Below are 23,673 nucleotides of genomic sequence, written 5' to 3' on the forward strand. Positions count from 1 at the left end.
CATAACGAAGGACCGGCTATCCCCTGCATCCTCGCTCTCGAATGTGTCGCATTGTGTGGCTTCCATAATTATGAGCCTTTTGTTGCTCAATCTGCCGCAACACTTGTTGCATTGTGCTGGCTTTGTGCCTGTGTGTGGGTTCCATAGTTTCCGCCTAAAAGGATTTCACAGCTCATAGATAATCCCATTGGCACAGGCATGGGCTTGGGACTCTTTGTCCGTCCTGCCCCGTTTTGCGCAGACGAAGGCGTTGGCTCCCATCTCCCCTCTCCACATGTCCATTTGCGGGTATTCCGAGTACTTTCATCACCTAAAGCCGCACGGCGATATTGGGTATAGATGGTATGTGCATTCTAGATAGTGGAAACTCGGTTTTTGTGCGGAAATGGGACACTGTACCACGGCAGCCACTCCACCACCTTGGGAATTCTAAGGCTGCGTGAGATGTCGTCTTGGCTTCTGCTGCCTCTGACAATGTCATGATGGCGTCTGAAAACATTGAAACGGAAACGTAGATGGAACACAAACACAGTGTCTGACAAGTTGCCCCCTTCCGTTTCGTCGGCCCTGCCCCTGCCCCTGCCCCTGCCCCTTCACTGGGATCTTGGCCATATAGCGTGCGTGGCTGCGGCGGCGGCGGCGGCGGCAAAAGTGGCCCCTATCATTATGGCTGTCGTCTTAGCCGAAATTGGTCGGAGCAGCAGCAAACAACAAGATTTCTCGCTGCGGATGCTCTCCCAGAATGGGCGCCTCCTTTCCCTCGCGGTCCCCGATTTCAGATTTCTAGGCCCAAACCCAATATTTCGGCTGAGAGACTGCTCTTGAGCATTTTCCCCATTTTTCTGTCTCTGGCGGGGAAAAAATTGATTTACGACTTCCGCTGGCAATGAAAATTCACTTTGGGCTTTGAAAACACTTTTGAGCCACTTCTGTCTGCGGACTTGTGGGTTTTGGCCATTGGGTCCGCGGGATCGCCGATTGAGCTCTAGTCGCCGCTCGGGGTGCTCGTTTTTATAGACTCATTTAAGGCGATTATTTAGCAATTTTTTAAGACATTTCAGTCGACGTTTTTTCGCATACTGGCTGGCGCGGCTCCTCGCCAGTTAGTGGCGAAATTTATGGCTCAGAAAGTGAATCATTTAAGTTAATGACTTTCAAACGTGTTTCACACCGCAGTGCGAGCGGGATGCCCATACGGCCATCGGCCGAGTGCGACGGAGACGCAGCTAGCCGATGGCCGATTGACTTGACTCACTAGCCAAGACAAGTAGCCGCGGTGATTGATAATGCGCTGATTGAATTATGGCCATAAGTGTAATTTGGCCAGTGGCGTAGCCAGCCAGAACCTACTCGCTTGGCGAGCAGCAAGGGGGGCTGCCCCAAGGATGAAGGCGCATGTCTTGGAGACACTTCGCAAGCATTACAATAATTTAAATGATTGTAATTGCCTCCCTTCATAGACCCCCGTCGTCCCTTTCCCTGGCTAGCAGTGAGCCCTTGAGGGAGATGCTTTGGTGGATGCCTTCGCAGGTCTAGGCCACCTTGCGATTTGTTGCTGCTTTCCACCGAGCCAAAGATCCCAAATGGAAGTCGGAATTCGTCTGCCCGGCCTGGGGGCGTTTTTGGGGTTTTATTTTTCAGAGTCGGACTGAAGCGAGCGGGTTTTGTCTTGCGGTTCGTTTTGTCTTCTGCGATTTGGCGGCAAATCAAACCGGGTTTATGAAATTGGCAAATTGGCTTATGGGCAGGCGCGGCGGCGAACCAAAGCGACTTGATGGGCGACCCAGACCCAGGTCGGCGCAGTCGCAGTCGCAGTCGCAGTTGAAATCCAGGTCCGAATCCGAATCCAAGTCCAGGTCTCAATCCTATCTATGCGTGCCAAAGCCAAAGCCAAGCCAAAGCGCCAATGGCGTTTTAATTTGAAGTTGGGACCGGCGTCAGCTGCCGAGCGTTTATGAGCTGCCTGACTGACTGCCTGACTGCCTGACTTTTATTTATTTAATGTTTCGGCTTAGTATGTGGTTCTTTATTATTTTATTTGGCTTTTCCTGCGTTTGTGCCAGTGCCAGAGCGAAGCAGATCCCCGCCCGTCTACCTGCAATTAGCAGCGAGATCGCTGCAAAACTGGATTAAGTCCCTCCGAGGCCCTAATCCCGGCTGGACTTGGTCCTGGCTGCGATGCCCTGGCACTAAGGCAGAAGGCAGAAGTCCTGACCTGAGACATGGCGCCAGTCAGTCAATCGAGGCCCCTGGCGAGCACTAATAGGATCAGCAATGCTGTCTGAGCCCTGGCGTGAAATCCGCAAAGTTGTTTACCCTGCCCGGAAAGGGGTTGACCCCTGACCTCTCTGCACACCCACTCCGGGTGCAAAGTACGGCAAGTAGGTGTCTCAGTGTTTATTTGTTTTGAGCCCTGCAGCGCAGCCACTCTGGTTCTGGCCTGCTTTTTCGACTGTCACCACTCCTGAGTCTTGAGCACCGCCAAAAACAGAGGCCTCCGATGGAACGGCCTGGGTATGAGTCAACAGAAAAGAGCTGATGGTCTCGAAAAGTTCGCATCGATGCGATGCGATGCGGTGCGCTGCGGTGATGGGAAAATCGGGGGAACAATGAGAGCCGAGAAAGGCGCACAAAGCTCTCCGTTCGAGAGCCGCATCAAGATATGGAACTCTATACTGGGCTCGGGGTAAGTACTGATCCGGCCATCATTATGGCTTTCGATAGCAATTATCCGCTACCGTTTAATTGCGCGCTCGGCGATTTTGTGGGCCGCTGCTGGCTGATTTTTCACACGCACTTGCCGCTGCCCACCTGCCGCTCCAGCTCCGCCACTTTGCGCCGGTGGTGACCACCACCCACCAGCTCTGTGAATGCTGTCATGTGTCTAATGAGTCGCTGGCCCAGTTCGCAAGTTGGCCCAAAGTTGGCGTCCTTTGTGTAATTTGCACACTTGCATGGGCATTTGCATTTCCTATTTTCCCCATTTCACATTTCCACTTGCCACTTGCCGCTTGCCACTTGCCGCTTGCCGCTTGCATTTCCATCTACCACGCACTCCGATGGACGAATGGGCTCGCCGGAAACTTTGAGGGTAATTTGCATATGGAACTTTTAAATCATACTGCTCGAAGCTGGCCCACGACACCTGGGCTTACGTCTGCAAACGCAGGAGGAGCAGCTGGCCCGATGGACACATTTATCAAGTAACTAGTAGTGCGCCGTTCCCCAAAATAGCTATATCCCCGCGTTGAGAATCCCGCATTAAACTCCACAATTGTAAATTCATCAACACAAGAGGTGCTGCTATCGACCAAAGCGAAGCGACTGTCCTGAACGAAATCCGTATCCGTGGTATCTGTAATTAATGCAGTGGACTGCACTGTGAGTGCCAGCGTAAATGGGTGCACGGCATATTTCCCAGTTTATGGGCGCCATAAAGCAGTTTCCGAGATCGCGAACAAACGAGGCGAGTCATCTCATCGAGTGGACAGACGCGATCACTTAATTACCTGTGCGAACTTTTCAACCGCGCCCCAGTAGGAGAAGGTACAGTGGGCACTCGCTACGGCGGCGACGCGGGGCGGGGCGGGCCAACCAGTTGCAGGTGGGACTGACGTTTTCACCTTGTTAATTATGCGCACGGTCATGCTAAAATCGCGTAATGAGTGACGGCCATTGAGATTTGCATTGTCAGCAGGGAATGATAGTTTAATTGTGAGTGGTTCTGGAGAGGATTGCAGAGCGGGGTGCAGAGGGGTCCTAGCAGAAGTACAGCTTAGAGGGCTTCATTCGGCCGTACTCCCCATTCTCGGTGGCCGCAACTTTGAGACCCGTAATGCCGCCCTTCTCCAGCGTCTTCCGATCCTCCAGAACGTCCGCTACCTCCTCGGCGGTCACCACGAACTTCTTGGCCAGGCGCCTCCGGCTGGCGTACTTGAGGAAGTGGCCGTCGCCGTACCGCTGGCGACTCTCCAGGTAGATCTGGTCGATCCGCTGGTAGTGGCAGCACTGCATCCTCGGGTACCACGCGAACGTCTCCTGCCAGTGCCTCGTCGTCCTTTCCATGGCATGGCTGAAGGCGAGCTGGTAGCGCAGCTGCTCCGTGGTCACTATGTCCGCCGGCATCTTGTCAAGGGTGTGGGGCTGTGTTTACTTTACTTCGTGTCCTTCTGGCTATGGAGTGGATATATGTGTCCGAAATGTGTGAAGTTTGTGGCTGGCCCACCTGATTGGCAGCTGAGTTGCCTGTCCCGGTGCCAATCCCGTTTTCGGTGTCCTCCCTAATCGCATTAGCAGCCACTTGACAGGGCGACAGGTGCAGTGCATCCAGGTCACTGCCAGCCACCTGTGCAGAAACTGAGAACTCCCAGTGGAGAGTCCTATATTTTATGAACTTGACTAGTCGATACCTACATATTAGGCTCATTTTCGTTTATTTTTGTAAATCTCAGTAATGTGACAAGTACATCCCCATGAGATTCGTTTATACTTACTATGTTGAAACTGGACCTTAAAGGACCTTAATATTTCTGGTTACGGGAGTGGACATTTTTGGAATTTACTTATTGGAGAACCTCTGTTCAGCTTTTGGTGAAGTATAGGAGGACATCGGTGCGCGGAATGCCCGCAATCACCCAGGTGCTGTTCATCATGTATCTGCCATCGGGAATGATCGACTGGACCATCTTGTTCATGTGCTGCACGGGAAGCTTGTCCACCACGATGTCGTGCTGCCGGTGGAGGAGGAAAAGGCGGAGGTTAAGCGGCAGGACATGGCAGCGCTCACTTACGTCGTAGGGACAGGTGTGATTGATGTTCGAGTAGGCGGCGAAGGATTGGTAGACCCAGTTGGCGATCACGTGCTTGCGCTCCCGCATGAACTTGCAGGAGTCCACGTTGAAGTCAAAGTTGTACGGGATGCGCCTGTTCTCGCGCATCCTCAGCTGGAACCTGGTCTGGAAGATGGCCGGGTGGTGTGAGACCGACAGAGTTCTATCCTCTTACCTGGCAGTTGTCGAGGGGCAGGTGGTTTATCCTGGTCTTTAGCGAAAGGTACTTGTAGGTGCGATTTTCGGACTTCAAGTAGCAGTACTCAAAGCCCATGAACATCTTGTCGCGCACGTTGCAGATCACATTGTTGAACTCGACGTGTCCTCGGATCTTTGGATATCAATTATTCTATAGAACAGTGTCTCCAGGAAGCAAATGCCATTCTTACTGCCATCGGACCGACGGAAATCAACAGGAAAATCCACAATGCGCTCATTCTGAAAAACGTCTGTGTCACAATAACGAAAATAAAGAGTGCCAAAAGCTGAAATATTGCAAAAGTTATTAATTGTAATTACTCGGTCCATTGCTATTTATAATTGCCATCCGATATTAAACAAACGCTGAAAGTCCATTGAGTATTTAATATCTAGTTTAATGAACCGTCTTAAATACATAATATTCCGAATAAACCTATTCCAGCAAAGCCTCAAATTACCAGTGATTATGTCGGACGCATCCAAACGTAATAAAGACATTTTTTGATTTTTTATATATATTTATATTTTTTATTATTTATTCTTTTAAGTGGTTGTCGATTTTGAACTGAAAAGTTGCTATTTCGAAATGTGCTAAAGCCGTTGAAATTAGATCGTGTTGGTTTGGGACATGGATAAATCTCTCGAAGGTTTTTAGCCGGTTTAAGGCAACACTAAGTTGTACTAAAGTTCCAAACCACAGTACCCTAGTGAACCGATATCGAGTTTTGTTCCATCCCTAATGCATTGTTTACGTTTTTTGGCGCGATTTATTTACTTGCGGAAATCCAAGCTGTGCGTCCCTTCTAACTCATAAACTGAGGAACTGTAAACCGAGAGCGCAAATGCCGGAGGCGGATAAGGAACTGGTCAGCATCAGGCGCTTCCTTAAGGAGCGCCTCCAGCGAGACTACACCACCTTGAGGGGCTACGCAGAGGAGCGGTCCAATGTGCGCCTATTGCTGCAACGCACCGCTGAAATGGGGGAATCCAACTCCTTGCTGCTCATTGGACCGCGGGGATCCGGCAAGACAACTGTATGTGTCCAGGCCTCGCCCGAAAACCAATCCAGTAATACATACTTTCAAATTCCGTAGCTAATCAACGCCGTGCTGGCGGATGTGCTGCTCAATAAATCGTTCGGGGAAAACACTCTGGTCGTCCACCTGGACGGTAACCTGCACACGGACGACCGAGTGGCCCTGAAGTCCATCACTGTGCAGATGCAGCTGGAGAACGCCGCGGACGGCAAAGTGTTCGGGTCGTTCGCTGAGAACCTCGCCTTCCTGCTGCAGTGTCTCAAGGCGGGCGGCAAGCATTCCAAGAGTGTGGTCTTTATCCTCGAGGAATTCGACCTCTTCTGTGCCCACCACAACCAGACACTGCTCTACAACCTCTTCGACGTTTCCCAGTCAGCCCAGGCGCCCATCTGTGTGCTTGGCGTTACCTGCAGGCTCGACGTGATCGAGCTGTTGGAGAAGCGGGTCAAGTCGCGCTTCTCGCACCGGCAGGTCTTTCTTTTCCCTAGCTCGCAGCGCTTCGAGGAGTACGTTGAGCTGTGCAAGGATCTACTGTCCCTTCCGACCGGCAATTCACTTTTGCTGGCGGCGGAGCGATTCTCGAACCTACAAAAAATCCAGTCGGAGGCACTTTACTGCTCCCGCAACCATTTTGATCCCGGGGAGTATGGCTTCTCGCCCAGAGTGCGCGAGACCTGGAACAAGCAGGTAGGCAAAGTGTTGGCCACTCAACAGGCCAGAAGCACCCTTCAGGCGCTCTATGACTTCGACATCAGCGAGGCCTATCTCAAGAACTTCCTCTTCCGCCTGGTGGCACATCTCCGACCGCAATCCCCCCACATCACAGCCGAAAAAATGGCTGCCGTGGGATCGCAGTTTGAGGGCGACGACAAGATAGAGCTGCTCTGCGGACTCTCAGTCCTGGAGCTGTGCCTGATCATCGCCATTAAGCACCATTCGGAGATTTACGATCGCGACCCCTTTAACTTCGAGATCATCTACGCGCGCTTTTCCAAGTTTGCCAAAGTGTCCACCACAATGCAGGCCGTGGAGCGGTCCATTGTTCTGAAGGCCTTCGAGCACTTACGCATCGCAGAGCTGATCATGCCGCTCTCCGGTGGAGCTGGCGGGGGCGTAGGCAAGGTCCAGAAAGAGTTTGAGATGCACAAGTTGGCGCTGACATACGGCCAGATTCAGAACTGTGTGCAGCGATACCAGGCACTTCCCACAGAGGTAGCCCAGTGGGCGCAAAGCTCACTGATCTAGAAGAGGATCAGACAGCCTTGTTATATTTATTTAGTATTTGAAAGAAAGATGTACCGAATAATTTAGTTGGTAGTGCTTTGTTTAAGAAACTAATTAAACTACTTCTAATCTTTAAAAAGTACAAAGTTTGGTTCTTATGCAAATGAAAAGTAATATATGTAGAAAAGCATTTAGGTCAGGTTAGTCAGTTTTATCTGCTGTGCACTTACCGATCGATATTGCTAATTCCTGGAGTCACCCGCATTTCTGTTCAACACAAAATGAGGGTGGATCTCAGTATATAAAGGCTACCAATATTGAAGCAGGTGTCAGGTGAAGCTCCAGTCGCATCAGCATGAGATTCATAACAGTCCTGTCCGTCTCGCTCTTGGTGGCTCTTGTGGCCATCAGCCAGGCAGACGACAGTAGTCCAGGATTCTTCCTGAAGATCACCAAGAACGTACCGCGGCTGGGCAAGCGAGGGGAGAACTTTGCCATAAAGAACCTAAGAACCATTCCTCGCATCGGGCGAAGTGAACACGTAAGTCATAGCGAAGGGCTTTCTTAAACATATTAGTTAACCATAACGATTTCCAGAGCTCTGTGACTCCTCTGCTGGCCTGGCTGTGGGATCTGGATACGAGTCCGAGCAAGCGGCGCTTGCCCGCCGGAGAATCCGCAGCGAAGGAGCAGGAACTCAACGTTGTGCAGCCCGTCAACTCGAATACGCTCCTTGAACTGCTCGATAACAACGCTATTCCCAGCGAGCAGGTGAAGTTCGTCCACTGGAAGGACTTCGACCGTGCCCTCCAGGCGGATGCGGATCTGTACAACAAGGTTATCCAGCTGGGACGCCGTCCGGACCAGCACCTCAAGCAGACACTTAGCTTCGGCAGCTACGTTCCCATCTTCGGCGACGACCAGAACCCGGACTTCATGATGTACAAAAACAACGAGGATCAGGAACTGTACGGCGGGGGAAATCGCTACGATCGCCACTTCCTTAAGTACAACACCCTGTGAGAGGTGAAGTATCTATCTGAGTATTTATCGGAAGTATCTTATTAGTAGTGTGTTTCAAATATTAATATATCCGGAACCTTACAAATGATCCAAGCAAAAACTTGAATATCTTTTAGTTGGAGAAACCCAAAAATCAAGTGCCTCTTTTGTTTATTCTAAAAAACTCCTCTAAAAATCCCATAGAAAACATAATTAGATACTTTTCGGCCACTGGAATTGACTCATCCTCTATCACATGACGGCCTGAAAATAAGCTAATAGGTTTATGAGGATTTAAGCCTTTAAACTGTAAAAGTGGCTTTAGTACCTCCAGTGTTTTCCAAGCCTTCATTAGAATGCTTTGCCATAAGTACATAAATGCCAAGTTATCAACAAAATCCGCGAGTTGGGGCTGACAAGAGAAAGTCGAAATCCGCCTGAAGCGGAGCCTTTCCTTATCGCATTCCCGGAAGGAATGGAATGGGAGCAGCGCATTAACGGTGCTTCTTTGACCAGGTCCACTCCACTCCGCATCTCAATCTGGGGAGTCAACAACCCAGCGGTCTCTTTTTGGCGGAGATGAGGGGCGGATGACTCAACGGAGCGAGCTCGGGCTTATCAAATTTATGGCCATTTGTGGGCCCGTGATGTTAGGAATTTCCAGCGATCGCATTCTTTTTTACTTTTACCGTATAATTGAATTAGGCGATCTGCCCGCGAATTGAATTCCCAAACAGGATCATGGCGCCGTCGCATTTTGGAATTTAATGTCTTTATTTTGTTTAATTAGCGCGCTGCTGTTAAGTATGCTGACCAGAATGCGCCACAATCCAGTGGGCCCGCGGCTCATCAACAATTTCAATTACAAGCCCGGCTTGATCGGACTCAGACGCGATGACGACGCAAACTTGACTTTGAAATTTTTGCAATGCCTCACTGGTTTTGTTGTTGTTGGCCTTTTTGATTGTTTACTTTGGTTTTTAATTTCTATTTCCAGTGCAAGCGTAGAACAAGTTTGCTGATGGTTCCAGGGGCTGAGTCAGAAAAATGCGAGGGGGATTGGGAGTAGCGGTAAAACCTGTGGCCTACCTGCGACTGAAGCAATTCGTTGTCGAATATACCCGGTTCGAAGGGTAGAGAGGTACTATCTGCATGAGAATCCATCGACTTTGGGATTACATCACCTTACATCACACAGTGTATTAAAACATCCCCAATTCCTTGATGGCCTCAAAGTGCGCCCCTGCTTTTTTCGGGGGCTCCCGATCCACGACCGCGCACTGCCGCTCTCCCGCACACTGCCGCTCTTCCGCCCTCTGCCGTTGCCGTTCTCCCGTCCGCTGCCGCTCTCTCGCCCGCTGCTGCTCTCCCGCTCACTGCCGCTCTCTCGCCCGCTGCCGCTCGCCCGCCCTCTGCCATTCTCCCGCCCGCTGCCGCTCTCCCTCTCGCTTTCGCTCTGCTGTGCGATGGCTCACTCTCCCCTCTACGATCTCTCGCCGCCAAAGCCGATCTCAGAGCATAAATACGAGTGGAGTGCCAGCGCCGTTCGCAGACGACTCACAGACATCGCCGCGATCGGTTCTCAGACATAGTGCTAAAGTGAAATAGTGCCCGCTCCGTTTCCGTTTCGCTTGGAATTCGCCGATTTCGTGATCGACTGATCGGTGGGCGCCCCTCTCCCTAAGCCGACTCCCCCATCTTGCCGAGAAACCGATGTGTGAAACAAGCTTTTGCGTTTCAAGCTGAGACACACGTACACCCAAAAACAGCGATAATACGAATTGGCCACGCTCGTTGTTTGGTTAATTCAATTAAGTGCGTCGGACAGAAGAAAGCCACTTGGCTAGCCCCCGAAGCCAAGTGATAATCCATCAAAACGCCACAAAAGCGCTTTTATTGGGCCCTAAAAAAAAGAAAGTCGCCGCACAAAGGTTACACAACCAAAGCGAACCACTGACCCACGGAGCCCGAATCCCGAATCACCTGAACTCCCCGTGTAGGGCGGAGTACGCAACATACAAACAGCAACGCCACTATGACGACTGCGGCGAAAGTGATCTTGGCCTGCTGCCTGCTGGGCGCCTTCCACATGCAGATCGGCTCCTCATCGGCCATTCCCATCTGGGAGTTTCTGACCCGCAACGAGAAGGTAAGCGAAAGTGCACATTGCGCATACGCCGCGTGTGGCAGGTGCAGGTTGCGCATACGCCTCGTTTACTCCACTTAAACTTACACATAGCAATTGTCCTTGGCATTGCGCATCTGTCGAGTTGAGTTCAATCTGTCGAATCTAGCGCAGCGCTGAATACTTGATCAGCAGAGCATAATCGTTAATTATAGCTATATTAAATTGATATTGATATGGATATGGATATTGATATGGTGCTGTGATAACTTCAATGAGTTCGCATATTAACTGCGCTTGGCTTGCTTCTGTTTTTGGGTTTCTCTCCGCACTTTGCAGTCCGTCGAAGCCGAAAAAACAAAGGAATGAATATGAATATCAGCATGAATATGAATGGTTGCCAAGACGCCGTTCATTGTCAGTGAGCGGTATTCGCTGCTCATTTGCTCATTTGCATAACTGTACCGCGATTGGCATCGTAACCAACATGGCACAACAAATACTCGAGCCGAACGCTGAAGAAGAACGGTCCTTGGCATAAATAGACGCCTGCGGAGTGCGGTCTTGACATTGAGCCTTATCAGCGCCGCGTCTGGCGAGGATTGTGCGGTGGGGTGCAGCGGGGCCAGGCCTGGGAATACCGGTCCAGTGGGCCGGCTGGACAGCCACTTGAATTCGAGACAGTTCGAGGGGAGTCCGCTGGCTGGTGTTGCCTAAGCATCAGCCACCTGGTTTCACAACTGATGAAGCGAAAAGGTTATACCGCCTGGGATCTAACCACGATTAGTCAGCCAATCCCCCAAACAAGCGAGTTCGGTCGAGCGTAGAGCAAACATTAATTTTCATTTATGAGGAACAACAGTTTCAATTTACATTCGCAAGTGCTGCAAATTGCCAGCGAGCTGAGGAAAAACTTAATAATGGCTAAAAGCTTTTCACTTTTCTGCACAAATGTTTGTGCAACAAAGCGTGACAACGTTGTGGCAATTTTCTCCGCAGTGTGTGTTTATTTGGTGTTTTTTGGTTAATGAACTCCGCCAAAGCGGCTCAGTCCGCTCATTAATTAGCCGCCGGACTTTAAATTATATGTAGCGATTTGCCAGTCATTAGATCTGTATGCCCTGCTGCCAGCGCATCAATCCGAGCCGAATCCCTGCTTTTCTGACCGCTAAGCACGCGAACTGCGCCTTAAATCCGCGGATCGAGACAATAGAGCCCGGAATAATGTGACCCAATCCGATCCCCGCCAGAAGTGATTGAAAGCCGCATCCGGCACCCCACACGAGTCTCTCGAAATGGGAAAATAATTTCTAAAAGGCAATTAGCCGCCGAAACGCTGAGAAGCAGACACGCAGTTTGTGGGAAGATACTCGTCTTTTTGCACCCCATGTAAATTTCTAACCAGATTCGCCTCGGAACGATCGCCTTTATATACATAGGTGTATTTATAGAAGATGCTTCAGCTTCCTGTTTCGAGGTGACTACCTCTGCTCCCGAGTGCGAATGATCGCAGCTATTTGAGCGCTTTCGATTTTCGATTGCAAAAATAAACAACAGCTTAACCATTTGTTGTTGCCCTTATGTTTTTATGGGTGCAAACGCGTTTAGCCGGTTTGCGGTTCGGGCCCCAATAAATAAGTTATGTTCGCATTACCGTTTTGTTTTTACGTAAAATATGCTGGGCTCTGATACGCAAACATGTGTAGTAATGGAACCCTTTTCCCATCGCCATCTCCATCTCCATCCCCAGCCAATGTCCGATCGAACCGGAGTCATTACCTCGTCTTTTAGCTTTTTATTTTGTCTGTTATGAAATGTTTCATTTTCGTGGCTGTCTTTTTGTTGGTTTCTTTGGTTGGCAATTTCGATGTTTCATAATGTAACCTGCGCATATCAACAGGTTATTGACCGCCAATCCGCTGGGGATGGCATGTGGTACAGGCCAGGGGCTTACCCCCATTTTCGTGGCCGGGAAGCGTCTGCAGACCCACGAGACAGCTTTTGCCCATCTCTGGTCTCGCTTCTCGGGCGTTTTGCGGCGACTAAGTGTGGTATGGGTATGGGTATGGGTATGGGCATGCCCACAAGGAAGTATGAGATCAGATACAGATAGCTCCGGCCAAGATCAGTGTGTCTATAGGCTAGACTTTCGGAGAGTGCAGGCGATGTCAGCTCAGCTCAGCTCGCTGGAAGGCTAATGAATTACAACCTGTCCCCGACGATCTCGAATCAACATATCTTTATAAAAACGAGCGTATATTATATAAGCGAATTAAGTACGTGACTTTGACAACTCCCGCAAAGGCTTTTGGAATATTTTCGCGCTAAGCCATAAATAAATTGCTGTTTTGCTGAATTTTCAATTTTGACTGGCTAATTATTTAATTGTGCCAGGGCCTGGACCATAAAATCCCGACAGAGTTATTCGAATCAGATAACGCGCTGCTGACGCAGCTTACACGCTTTGGATAAGCAGTGGCTTCCAGTGGCGGAGGGCTGGGCACAAAGGAACCCATCTCTTAAGTTAATCGCTGCCCACTCAAGTATTTGAGCAAAAGCACACACAGAGGGGTGCTGAGGTGGTGCGATGGAATCCACTGCATTTCGCAGTTTGCACACGTTTGTGTGGCCCCACCGAGTGGGTAACGGTAATTGGTAATGTGAGCCAACCCGCCAACTCCCCAACTTTGGCCCCTCCAAGTCCACCGTTTCGATCCGAACCGATCCGATCCATCCAATGCATTATGCAAACGGCGTAAAGTTGTAAAACCCAAAGCAGAGCCAATGCAAATGAAGCTCTTGCTGGACTTTGATGCAGATCAAGGGTATATATTTCTAGAAGGAGGCTACGGGCCCGATACTGGATCCCCTAGTAAGGTAACCCAGTTACCCACATAATTCTTTGTTCTGCTGTTTGCTCTTCGACTCTTTGTTTGTTTGGCTGTTGGCCGGGAGGGGTGCTAAATCGTGATCGATGCCGGATTCGGAACTTTCGGGGAGTTTCTGCTCTTTATTGCCACTGAATTAGCATCGGAGCAGAGGCGATCCACTTGGCGTCACCGGCGACCAGAGAAATACCCAAACCGCAGATGCAGATGTGTCACCGCAGTAGAACATTCGGCGCTAATTAAAAGTCCATTCAACGCTTCGCTGGCCACGGAGAATAGACAATGAGCTGCTGTTTTGGCCGCTGAACCGTAAACCCATACCCATACCCATACCCAGCCCATCCGAACTGGGGCACATATACCAGATGCCAGCCATCCAATCGCGCCCTGGGAGGCAGTTGCTCAACTCGCAGCCGCGCTGTCGAAATGCATTTCGTTTGTGCAACGAAAGTGCAATCATCTCCCGGCTGACACACACGCACCTTGTGAAATCCCCCATTACGGGGCACAGGCAGCTCCACCTCTGCCCTGCGATACCCACGAGACCTGGTCTCATCGGCGCCGCGGAATATGATTGCCTCAAACTTTCTTTTCAGCAAGTCGTCTGCTGCAATAAAATCTAAGAAATTTACAGTCTTTTTCGAAAGTTTTTTTCGCAACTAGTATCAGCTATGCTCTCAAATTTTCGTTCATGTTAAATCAATACAATACTCGACTACTGAACAGAGAAGTGAAGAGCTGCTTTCCCACTTGTATTACTTGATTCTATAATACGAATTGCCTTTAAAGTAACCCCCGATATTGTTCTCTGCAGATGTCCCACCTGTACTCAACATTCGCCCAATTGGTTAGCGTGCACTGCAAGTCAACAGCCGCCGTCGGAGGTCTCCCAGTGAACCAGTGCAAGCACAATCTGCTCGGCTACGGGTCCGCCAAGCTCCAGACGCTCTCCGACGCCCAGCTGGAGGCACTAGATCCGTATCAGCGCGACGCCAACGAGCTGAGTAAGTGCCCCTATCTGCGTGGGAGACTGATCGATTTCCGCGTCAGAACTTCCGCAGTGCGCAGTCGCGACGTGCTCGACGTGAGCTCTCAATCTCGATGTCGATCTGACCGCTCTTCTCTTCCGCAGTCTGGTCTTCGATTATGCGGGACCATCCGAGCGGAGCCAGCCTGGTGACCACGAGGCAGCCGCTCCAGCAACCCTTGCCCACTCCGCCCGCTTCCTCGCTGATTATCCTAACGCGCCAGCAACTTCCGCACGGAGCATCCCATCGCATCCAGAGTTCCGGCTCCGTCGCCAATCCGATTTTCGAGAGTGGCGAGCAGAAGCACAAGTACGCCATGGACATGGACATGGCCTACGGGTACGGGCCCCAGTCCAGCAGTGAGCTCCCAGTGGCTGCCGCCCTAACTTCAGAGCCGCCCAAGAGATTCCTCACCGGACCTCTGGTGATCCGCGTGCGACCCGATGGATCCCCGGTGGAGGAGGACAAGAGGATGCCACTGCCACGTGACGAGGACCTGCCCTACTTCCGCCTTGGTCTGGCCGCCGCCCAGCCCAACAGGCATCGCAAGATCGCCACCATCAACGCCTTGAAGCAGCAGCACTTCGCCTCCATCCTGCAGAGCGACCTCCAGCCCCCCCACCAGACGCAGAGGCGTCTGTTCCGCCAGCAGCAGGCGTAAGATCCCGGTCAGAGGATCCGCAGACCTAGACCTAAGTCCTTGTGTGAATGTGATAGACCAGATCAGGAGGTCATCCTGTATCGTGGAGTGCGAGAGTGAACGAATGAGCCTTCTAGTTGTAGCCGTTTGAGGAGTTTTCTTGAATGCACTTGAGCTTTAATGGAATTTCGTATCGTATTCGTTTAAGTTTTTTTAATTTTATTTATTCGCGTGCATTAGCCGTAAGATCAAATAGAGATTCTTGAGTAATAAACCACATGATGATTATCATTGTTACGAACGTATGGATTCTAAAATGTGCGGATGGACTGAGATGGAGATGAGGTAACCGGTTGGTTATGGTAATGCGAAAGTCGCATCTCGGCCAGCCACCAGTTCCTTGTCGCGAGCTCCACTCACACCTATATTTAACACGCGAAAGCCTTATTAACCCACATCTACAAAGTTGAGGCCGAACAATGGAGGTACTGAATCCGGTTTGGCGGGTTCAGAACGCACTGCCAGACCACCAAATGCGCCGGCCATTAGAATTTGCGAGTTTTGGCAATTACATTTCGGTGTAATTCCGCGGGCAACTGGTTTATCAGGATCAGGCCTTCGGGACGCGCCCATTAATCTCGGCCGTGCAACAAAGGAAAATTAATTGGGATGCTTGAATAAATGATGCCGGGACTTTCCACCAGCCTTTGCAGTGCATGCACCTTCATAAGCACGAGTTTTAGGCGTGTATCAGATTTATTGAAATTAGCTGATTTTGAATTTAGATAAGCGAGTCCACCGATTGTCGATAACGATTCCGATTATATCAAAATACCAAATAAACGGTACATCTGGAGATGCGGTCACACTGGTCAATGATGTTATTGAAAAAATAGCAAAAGGTAAATAATATTCCCCAATAATATTCTATTCTATTCTTTGTTTGTTTTCCAAAGAAAGAGATATAAGGTAAGAGGGCCTAATACTGTTAAGGTGTATATGAAATACTCATTACCAAAGAGTGCATAAGTATTCCGACGAGTAAATGAATCATTGCCCTAAAGCTCATATACTTGACATATGTACATATGTATATCCTTGCAACTAACACGGGTGTGTGTGTCTGTTTCAGCTGTACCCGCTCGATCACAAAAACAGCTCGCGCTTGATTTGGCAAACACGTTGCTGTTTGGATTTAGAAAAAGGGGATTCCCCGTGACACCTATAAACTAGCTCGTTCTTTCTCATTTTGATGATTAAAAGCAATCATTGCTACCGCGTCAACAGCGACATGTCGGAGGAGGAGTCGTTCGTCATATTGGGTAGCTCGCCGTACTCATCACTCTTGCCGGATGGTTCCTTGGGGTCCGACGGTTTGGATGACGTGCAGGAGGCGAATGAACCCGTTGCCTCCACGAGCACACATCCACCAACAGTAAACAGTACTCCAGTCAACATGACTGCGTCCCAACAGCAGCACATATCGCTGGACTCCGCATCATCTCAGCGCCAGTCCCTGGCGACCAGCTTCATCATGGGTGATGTTCAATCCGATGTCCTGAAGGTGAGAGTCTGCTTACTCCTTGCTTGCTTCTAACATCAGTCCCTAAATCCATCCACAGAACAGTGTTTATTCGCAGTTTCCCAGCCTCTGCTCGCTGCAGGCTTCCGCAGAGGATGTAGTTAAGCTGCAGAACATGATGACCGAGTACCTTGCCCTAAAAAGTGAGTGTTTTTCGCGTATTGTGGTAACCAGCAATAATCCGCCATTCCCTCCGGCCAGGGACACTTGACAAGGTGAATCAAACCATGCTGAATTACCACAAAATGATTCAGCAATGGCGCCAGAATGCCGCCGACCAGGAACAGCAGTACAAGGAGCAGTTAAAACAGTGCCAAGCGCAGGTCGAGCTCCTTCGCCAGGAAAACCAAAAGCTGAAGGAGGATCTTGAGACAAAAATTGAGCAGATTGAGGTGGTGCAGACCATTTCCCAACAGGAGCAGGATGAGCTTCGTCAGAGCGTATCTGAGAAACGGTCACTGGTCGAAAATATGCGGGTGGAGATTGACAAACTGCAGCAGCTAAAAATGGTATGTATGTCGACCAGTTGCTCTTGGTCCAAGCGATATCAGAAATACTTGGGTACAGGCTAGCACGCATTACTATCTACACTATGAACTGCGCAGTATCTTGCTAAAAAATCCTCCGCTGGCCTCACCGCCCTTTGTGTTCTGATTTTCCAGCACTCGTTTGAGTTCGTACCTGAGAATGGATCAAACACGGAACCTGACCCCGGCATGGCTTTGAACTATGTGCAAAGGGACGAGCACGATCGCCAGGTGCGCGACCTTCAGCGCCAACTCTCTAAGCTCGTAGTTGAAAACCTGGAAATCACTGACATGGTTTGTGCTTTTTACAATGATACGCGATGTTTCTACAAAGCTATATTACACACAACTTGCAGAAAAAAACCTATATTGAGGAGATCGACTGCTTAAAAGTTACCTTGGCGAGCGCCCAGGAGCTGATGCAGAAAATGAACCGGGATATTAACGAGCTGAAGGCAAAAGACATCCAGAAGCAGGAGAGGATCGAACATCTACAGACCCAAAACGATATCTACCGCAAGGACTTCGAAATGGAGCGGGCAGATCGCGAGAAGAATGCCGGCGAGAAAGATCAGTATCTTTTGGATTTGCGAGCACTGCAGAGGAGGAACCAAGAGCTAATTGAAGCTCTGGCTCAGTCCCACAGGGAAAGCAAGGCCGGCTCGACCGCTTCCTCGCTGAGCTCAAGCAGAAGCAGTTTGCGGGATGAGCAGAGACCAGTAAGAGTACGCTAATTCCAAAGTCCATAAGTTGAATATTAATTTTTGTTTTGGTAGGTTCTCGATCCAACAGGCGCCTCATCCCGGACTTCGAACACCACTCTGCGATGTCCCATCTGCTCAAAGACTTTTAATACCCTAAGCGTGCTCCAGAGTCACGCTAACGATTGCTTGGATAAAAACTAAGCACAATAACTAACAATAAATATATTTTTATAGTCCTCATGGTATTGTTTAGGCCTAAAGGTTGGCCAATAAATACACTTATTACAGTTACGTTACCAATGAAAAATTGCGCGAGCCCCCTCAAAGTTTGCTGCGAATGGGCGGCATTTCCAGAGACCAGACGCGGTGTATATCAGGACTGGCTACCAGGTTGCTAAGCACATTTATGTCTGCAAGGAATTGAGATAAGCTATAAACCATCTATTAAAAACTCTGCTCACCGTTAGTGCGTGCAAACTGCTGCAACGTGTTGCGGATATCACAAATTGGAATGGCTGTATTTATGTTTGGGTAGACAACGTCATCTAATTTAATGTTGGACACACAGACGCCTAGGATACATCCGTTTTGGTCGAACATCGGTCCTCCACTTTGGCCCGCCTGCACGCTGCCATCGGACATAATGGCCCCAGTGTCGCACTTGATGATCCTCCCTTGAAAGATCGAGGGATTGAAGTCGTGCCTGAAGCTGAAGTTAACGTAGTAGGGAAACCCGGCGTTGTACACCATTTGCCCGAGGATGGCCGGATTCCTGGCCAGTCGCACGCAGTACCTATCCGGCACATCCTGCGGAGCTGCGAGCAGCGCCAAGTCGAAGGGCTTATCGCTGTCCGGATTGCACCAGATCACCTCAGACTGGAACTCGCGATCGGCAGCACGGCAATTAACAGTCTCAATGCACTACGGTGAAGGCAATAATTTAGTGCACCAAGGTTAAGAACAACCCATGTTTGCATACCTGTCCTACCACATGCGCACAAGTGAGGATGAAGCGCTTGTTGTGAACTCGTATGAATGTCCCGGTGCCTTGTTGACCCGCCGACTCAATGACCACAATTGTGCGCTCCCCTGGAACGGTAAGTATGTAATTACTTTGAGATCAACGTGGAAATAGTGACAATTTACAGGCAAAGCTCGAGGGCTCTCGACTCAGTTGGAATCCTGTAGTGGACATGCCTAGCTGTTCCATAAAGTTGCGTAAAAGGTAGCCAAAGTTCGCGGCCAGTGTGAGGTTGACGTTTTCTTGATGGCGTTGGAACGAGGTGCATATCACAATGCCAACGAGCCGCCTGATAAACGAAAATTGTTGCTATGTTACTAATATTCTTTTGTACCCATCACCTACAGCTTATTGTTGAACACTGCGGAGCCTTCGCAGCCTAGTGGCAGAGCATTTGAAATGGCAAACAAGCAGCCACTACGTCCCATAACATTGGACACCTTTCCAATGCTGATAGTCTTGTAGAAGTTTTCCAAACCAAAGGGCGAGCACATGACCAGCACGTCGTCCAACGTGTGCATGGGCTGCAAGTGTCGCAAGTAGTTGCCTATGTGCGCGAGGAAGCGCTTGAAGGACTCCTCCTTTTCGGGCTTTCGCAGGCCCAGCACCACAAAGCTGGAGCGGAGCACCTCACCCGCATCGCTGGAGTCGGCGGTGAGTAGTATGTGGTGCAGGTTGCGGCATACCTCGTCCGCACAGAACACGTACAGAGGATGGGCTGTGAAACGGGAGAGGATGTGCGGTTGCCGCGGACCAGATGCAGTGTTAGGCCTCGGCCGTCGTTGCTGCGGATCGAAGGTGACCAGGAAATGTTGTGAGCGGATATGCGCTCCCTCCCCCTGCTCCTCATTCTGGACATCCAGCAGTTGACCGCGCTGCAGCCTGGAAACAATTGCCTTGATCTGCGCTCCTTTGTCCCCGTCTAAGGCCAGATGTGGTTGCAGAATGCTTCCCGAACTGATGACAACTTCGTTGTTAATAATGATCGCGGACTGCTTTGCGGCCGGTGGACTGGTGACCTCCAGCAGGGCGTGGCGTATCTTCAGCAGCATTATCTCTAGATCTGACTATGATATGGCCCTTGTCATGGAAAACTGCGTTGGCTCTAAATGGAACCTTTGTGTTCGAGCTCCGATGTTGCCATTCGCAGCGAAAACCAGCTGTTTGTAAACCAAAACAAGCCAGATTTTACCATTCACCGCGCTCCGATCAGCTGATGGCTCCAACCTCAAAGATAGTCCCTATTAAAATTTTTAATTTCTAAGGAACTTTGCATAATGTTGCCTCTGCGCCGGAGTTTGCTGAAACCGCTCCAGGATGTATTCCGACTTAGCCACCGCCAACTGGCGCAGAGGAACCTCTTGGAGCTCACAGATCGAGGCTTTTTTCAGGGTATATTTCCTGACACAGCGGCGTAAGTACTGGGCCATCTGCAAGTAGCGAAGATTCCCATTTTATCAATGAAAACTGCTGCTCCACAGTCCCAGGATGAAACAGCTTTTCACCGGAGGCCAACAAAGCATCTACGCAGGATTCGATCCCACCGCCGACAGCCTACACGTGGGCAACCTGTTGGTAATAATGGGCCTGATCCACTGCCAAAGAGCCGGCCACAGACCCATTGCACTTGTAGGAGGAGCTACTGGCCTCATCGGGGACCCCAGTGGACGCAAGACAGAGCGCAACCAACTCGGCGAGACGGTGATCGAGACCAATCTGAAGGCAATCGAGCAACAGCTTCGCCGGGTGTTCGAGAATCACGAGCACTGCCTCTGGGACTCTAACAAACAGAAATTCCCACTGCCTCCCCTAACGTGAGTGTATAGCCTACGTGTAGACTGCGTTAATCTCCTTCTAATCTCCCGCAGAGTCGTCAACAATGCCGACTGGTACGCCGACCTGCAGCTCATCGACTTTGTGGCCAACATGGGACGGCACTTTCGCATGGGATCAATGCTCTCCAGATCCTCAGTGCAGTCCCGCTTGGAGTCGGAGGACGGGATGAGCTTCACGGAGTTCACCTACCAGATTTTCCAGGCCTACGACTGGCTGCACCTGCTGCGCCGCCACAACTGCTGCTTTCAAATGGGAGGCTCCGATCAGACGGGCAATCTAATGACTGGCCACGAGCTTATTAGCCGCGTAGAGCGAAAGCGAGAGGTCTTCGGGCTCACCCTGCCACTGGTCACGACGGAGGAGGGCGATAAGTTCGGCAAGTCGGCAGGCAACGCAGTGTGGCTGGACGGTAACAAGACCTCGCCATTCGCCCTCTACCAATTTTTCCTGCGCATGCCAGACTCCGAGGTCGAAAAGCTCCTGAAGCTGTTCACCTTCATCCCGCTGCCCCAGGTGGAGCAGTTGATGCGGGAGCACACGAAGGAGCCCGAGAAGCGGAAGGCGCAGACTCTGCTGGCTGAGGACGTGACTCTGCTGGTTCATGGAGGTAGTACAAGTATATCACTTCTTTCTTTGTATCAGTAGTGTTAAAGTTTTCAATTCACAGAAAGTGGTCTGAAGCAAGCGGAACGGGTGACCAATGCCTTGTACAAAGGCAACGTGGAAGGCTTAGCGGAACTCAACCTTCCCGAGATCCAGCAGACCTTTCAGGGGGCCACTATGGTGAACCTGCTGACCGAGCCCGGTATGTCCATCCTGGAGCTGGCTATGAAGGCGAAGTGCTTTCCCACAGAGAGTAAGTTATCTTTGTCTTTCAAATAATGCGACATAAACGAATTGTGAACGCTCTTTAGCCGATGCTGTGCGCATTATAAACGCAGGCGGATTTTACGTTAACCAGAAGCGGGTGCAGAACATTGCCGAAGTGCTTACTACGGGCGTGCACATCCTGCGCAACGGAATTTCTCTGCTGCGCGTGGGCAAACGCAACTTCTATATTGTGCGCTGGCAATAGTAAACAGTAACCTTCTTATCCGGTAACGTTAACTTTTAATTTTTGTTAAATAATCATAGAATGGCTTACATTGTAAGAACTTATGCTATTTATGTGGGTCTAGGTGCGGGCTTCTTGCGCCACCGCTTTCGCGCCAGCATTTCCTTGGCCTTCTCCTTTTTCAGGTCCTTGTCGTAGAACTTGCCGCTCTTCGTGAAGGTCTTCTGCTCGTTGCGCATCTCGGCCAGCTTCCGGTTTTTCTGCTTGATGATGTTCTTCTTGTTGGCAGACTTCTTCTTGCCCGCCTCGGATATCTGCACCTTGATGTTGCGGCCCTGCAGCTCTGTGTTGTGTAGCTGGAAGGCATTCTGGAAACTGCTCAGGTCGGCCATTTCCACAAAGGCGAAGCCCCCTCGCCGCTTCTTGGGGATGCGGATGGACTTGACCGTCCCTGCCGCGGTGAAGTGCAGCTCCAAATCGTCCTTCGTGGTTTCGAAGTTCAGGTTCGTCACGTACAGGACGTGTCTGTTGGTTTTGGATGCGCCGCGAAGCAGGGAAGTCAGCTGGTCACTGGTTATTTGTCCATTTTCCGCGGATTCCTCTTCCTCGGCTCCGGAGGCAGCACTGTCCGCCGCGGATTCTTCGTCATCGGACCTGACCTCATCCTCGCTGTGACTATCATCCGGGTCACTGGGATTCCGGCCGTCCTCCTTGTCCACATACGTGCCCTCGAAGATCTCCCTGCGCTTTTGGTCATCGAAGTTTCCCAACAGATCCGCACTGTCGTCGTTGACTGTGCGCCGTACCCGCTTGGCTTTGATGAAAGCCTCCACCTCATAATCGCTGCCAGAATCGCTGGCCATCGTGTTATTTCTGGAGGGGATCGCAGTGCACACGGATACGCAGACACTACCACGTGGGATTCCCTCTGAATGGCAATAGTCGGGGTGGCCCCAGACATTTTCCAGCACTGGCTAATTGCGCGCCGAGAAATTTAAATCCGTGACCATACTGCAATCGCAGCTTGACTGAAACCGGTTGCATCTGCGGGAGAGTCAAGAGTTATGCGAAAATTATGCTAATCGACGATAGCATCGATGGAATAGACCGGTTAACTCTTATCAGCTAAAAACTTATCGAGCGTTGCTGACAATTGATGAACGGCTGCTTTGGGTATGTTCCGCGTAGATCTTCTCAGATAACTCCATTAATATGATATGCAGAGTGGGGCGATAATTAATGCCTGCAGAATGACTGCATCAATGTCTTTAGATTAATTAAGATAAACGAGTGCTGGGAGCCAGTTATGAAGAAAATTTATGCAATTGGTCATTCCGGCCGGTAAAATGCCAAGGGAGAGCTATAAAAGCGTAGTTTTCGGCAACAGCTAGTCAAAATTGTTTCGCAATCTATCAGCACACACATCCCCCTCTTCAACCATGAAATTTGCGGTAAGTGACCTCGACACTTTGTCTTGGGACATCTCTGACCTATGATGTCCTTTAGATCGTTCTTGCCTGCCTTTTGGTCGTGACCTTCGCCAACGAGGAGGCTGAAGTTCTGAAAAACGTCGCCGAGATTAACGTGCTGGACTTTAAGTACGCATATGAGCTGTCCAACCACAACCGCGCCGAGCAAGCTGGAGTCCTGAAGGAGCACGACAACTGGGTTGTTTCCGGGGAGTACGAGTACGTGGCCCCCAACGGCCAGACCGTCAAGGTGGTCTACACCGCCGATGAGACCGGCTACCACCCAAAGGTCGTCGAGGCCTGATGTACAGGACTCTTTTTCCGTAGACATGAAAAATAAATCCATTGCAGCACAGTACTTTTTGAATTTCTGTTCGTTTGGTTTTGGGTGAATGTCCATTCACTCTTCTTCTTCCTGTCGCTGAAATCCAGTGTTGGTAAATTACCAGTTAAATTGTATACAATGTACTCGCTTGGCTCGCAATTTATTTGCATCAATGTGTAAA

At 50.3% G+C, this 23,673-nt stretch overlaps 10 protein-coding genes across 11 annotated transcripts; 6 read left to right on the forward strand and 4 right to left on the reverse strand.

Annotated features, from left to right (window-relative positions):
* Nucleotides 1-2,393: 2,393 nt before the first annotated feature.
* Nucleotides 2,394-4,438, reverse strand: LOC6548573. Its single transcript, XM_026980418.1, has 2 exons — nt 4,226-4,438; nt 2,394-4,169 (listed from the first exon to the last, which is right to left on the reverse strand). Exon 2 carries the CDS (start codon nt 4,123-4,125, stop codon nt 3,760-3,762), a length of 366 nt encoding a protein of 121 aa, XP_026836219.1. The 5' UTR covers nt 4,126-4,169; nt 4,226-4,438; the 3' UTR covers nt 2,394-3,759.
* A 7-nt stretch (nt 4,439-4,445) lies between these two features.
* LOC6548572 lies at nt 4,446-5,303 on the reverse strand. Its single transcript, XM_026980419.1, has 4 exons — nt 5,219-5,303; nt 5,005-5,160; nt 4,791-4,955; nt 4,446-4,730 (listed from the first exon to the last, which is right to left on the reverse strand). Exons 1-4 carry the CDS (start codon nt 5,264-5,266, stop codon nt 4,581-4,583), a joined length of 519 nt encoding a protein of 172 aa, XP_026836220.1. The 5' UTR covers nt 5,267-5,303; the 3' UTR covers nt 4,446-4,580.
* Nucleotides 5,304-5,748: 445 nt separating this feature from the next.
* On the forward strand, nt 5,749-7,432 carry LOC6548571 (origin recognition complex subunit 4). Its single transcript, XM_001976640.3, has 2 exons — nt 5,749-6,064; nt 6,125-7,432. The coding sequence occupies exons 1-2, from the start codon at nt 5,873-5,875 to the stop codon at nt 7,310-7,312; spliced, it is 1,380 nt and encodes a 459-aa protein (XP_001976676.1). The 5' UTR covers nt 5,749-5,872; the 3' UTR covers nt 7,313-7,432.
* Nucleotides 7,429-8,414, forward strand: LOC6548570. The gene is made up of 2 exons (XM_001976639.3): nt 7,429-7,832; nt 7,889-8,414. The coding sequence occupies exons 1-2, from the start codon at nt 7,647-7,649 to the stop codon at nt 8,312-8,314; spliced, it is 612 nt and encodes a 203-aa protein (XP_001976675.1). The 5' UTR covers nt 7,429-7,646; the 3' UTR covers nt 8,315-8,414.
* A 1,391-nt stretch (nt 8,415-9,805) lies between these two features.
* Nucleotides 9,806-15,272, forward strand: LOC6548408 (rhythmically expressed gene 5 protein). The gene is made up of 3 exons (XM_001976638.3): nt 9,806-10,442; nt 14,121-14,310; nt 14,439-15,272. Exons 1-3 carry the CDS (start codon nt 10,329-10,331, stop codon nt 14,993-14,995), a joined length of 861 nt encoding a protein of 286 aa, XP_001976674.1. The 5' UTR covers nt 9,806-10,328; the 3' UTR covers nt 14,996-15,272.
* A 529-nt stretch (nt 15,273-15,801) lies between these two features.
* Nucleotides 15,802-18,078, forward strand: LOC6548407 (NF-kappa-B essential modulator). 2 transcript variants are annotated; one of them, XM_015156021.2, is made up of 7 exons: nt 15,802-15,876; nt 16,107-16,538; nt 16,597-16,699; nt 16,758-17,065; nt 17,219-17,377; nt 17,440-17,808; nt 17,860-18,078. In XM_015156021.2, exons 2-7 carry the CDS (start codon nt 16,227-16,229, stop codon nt 17,986-17,988), a joined length of 1,380 nt encoding a protein of 459 aa, XP_015011507.1. In that variant the 5' UTR covers nt 15,802-15,876; nt 16,107-16,226; the 3' UTR covers nt 17,989-18,078. The 2 variants fall into 2 exon arrangements, with proteins under 2 accessions (XP_015011507.1, XP_001976673.2); XM_001976637.3 differs by having other exon boundaries at nt 17,440-17,802.
* LOC6548406 lies at nt 18,057-19,970 on the reverse strand. The gene is made up of 5 exons (XM_001976636.3): nt 19,154-19,970; nt 18,934-19,097; nt 18,767-18,876; nt 18,249-18,708; nt 18,057-18,197 (listed from the first exon to the last, which is right to left on the reverse strand). The coding sequence occupies exons 1-5, from the start codon at nt 19,858-19,860 to the stop codon at nt 18,109-18,111; spliced, it is 1,530 nt and encodes a 509-aa protein (XP_001976672.1). The 5' UTR covers nt 19,861-19,970; the 3' UTR covers nt 18,057-18,108.
* Nucleotides 19,971-19,973: 3 nt separating this feature from the next.
* Nucleotides 19,974-21,796, forward strand: LOC6548405 (tyrosine--tRNA ligase, mitochondrial). The gene is made up of 5 exons (XM_001976635.3): nt 19,974-20,222; nt 20,290-20,622; nt 20,677-21,251; nt 21,312-21,500; nt 21,559-21,796. Exons 1-5 carry the CDS (start codon nt 20,086-20,088, stop codon nt 21,717-21,719), a joined length of 1,395 nt encoding a protein of 464 aa, XP_001976671.1. The 5' UTR covers nt 19,974-20,085; the 3' UTR covers nt 21,720-21,796.
* Nucleotides 21,734-22,654, reverse strand: LOC6548404 (uncharacterized RNA-binding protein C365.04c). The gene has a single exon (XM_001976634.3). It carries the CDS (start codon nt 22,559-22,561, stop codon nt 21,809-21,811), a length of 753 nt encoding a protein of 250 aa, XP_001976670.1. The 5' UTR covers nt 22,562-22,654; the 3' UTR covers nt 21,734-21,808.
* A 67-nt stretch (nt 22,655-22,721) lies between these two features.
* Nucleotides 22,722-23,520, forward strand: LOC6548403 (larval cuticle protein 9). Its single transcript, XM_001976633.3, has 2 exons — nt 22,722-23,149; nt 23,205-23,520. The coding sequence occupies exons 1-2, from the start codon at nt 23,138-23,140 to the stop codon at nt 23,469-23,471; spliced, it is 279 nt and encodes a 92-aa protein (XP_001976669.1). The 5' UTR covers nt 22,722-23,137; the 3' UTR covers nt 23,472-23,520.
* Nucleotides 23,521-23,673: the final 153 nt, after the last annotated feature.

The sequence above is a fragment of the Drosophila erecta genome, unplaced genomic scaffold (genome assembly GCF_003286155.1).
Source record: "Drosophila erecta strain 14021-0224.00,06,07 unplaced genomic scaffold, DereRS2 tig00000092-arrow-pilon, whole genome shotgun sequence".
NCBI lineage: Eukaryota > Metazoa > Arthropoda > Insecta > Diptera > Drosophilidae > Drosophila > Drosophila erecta.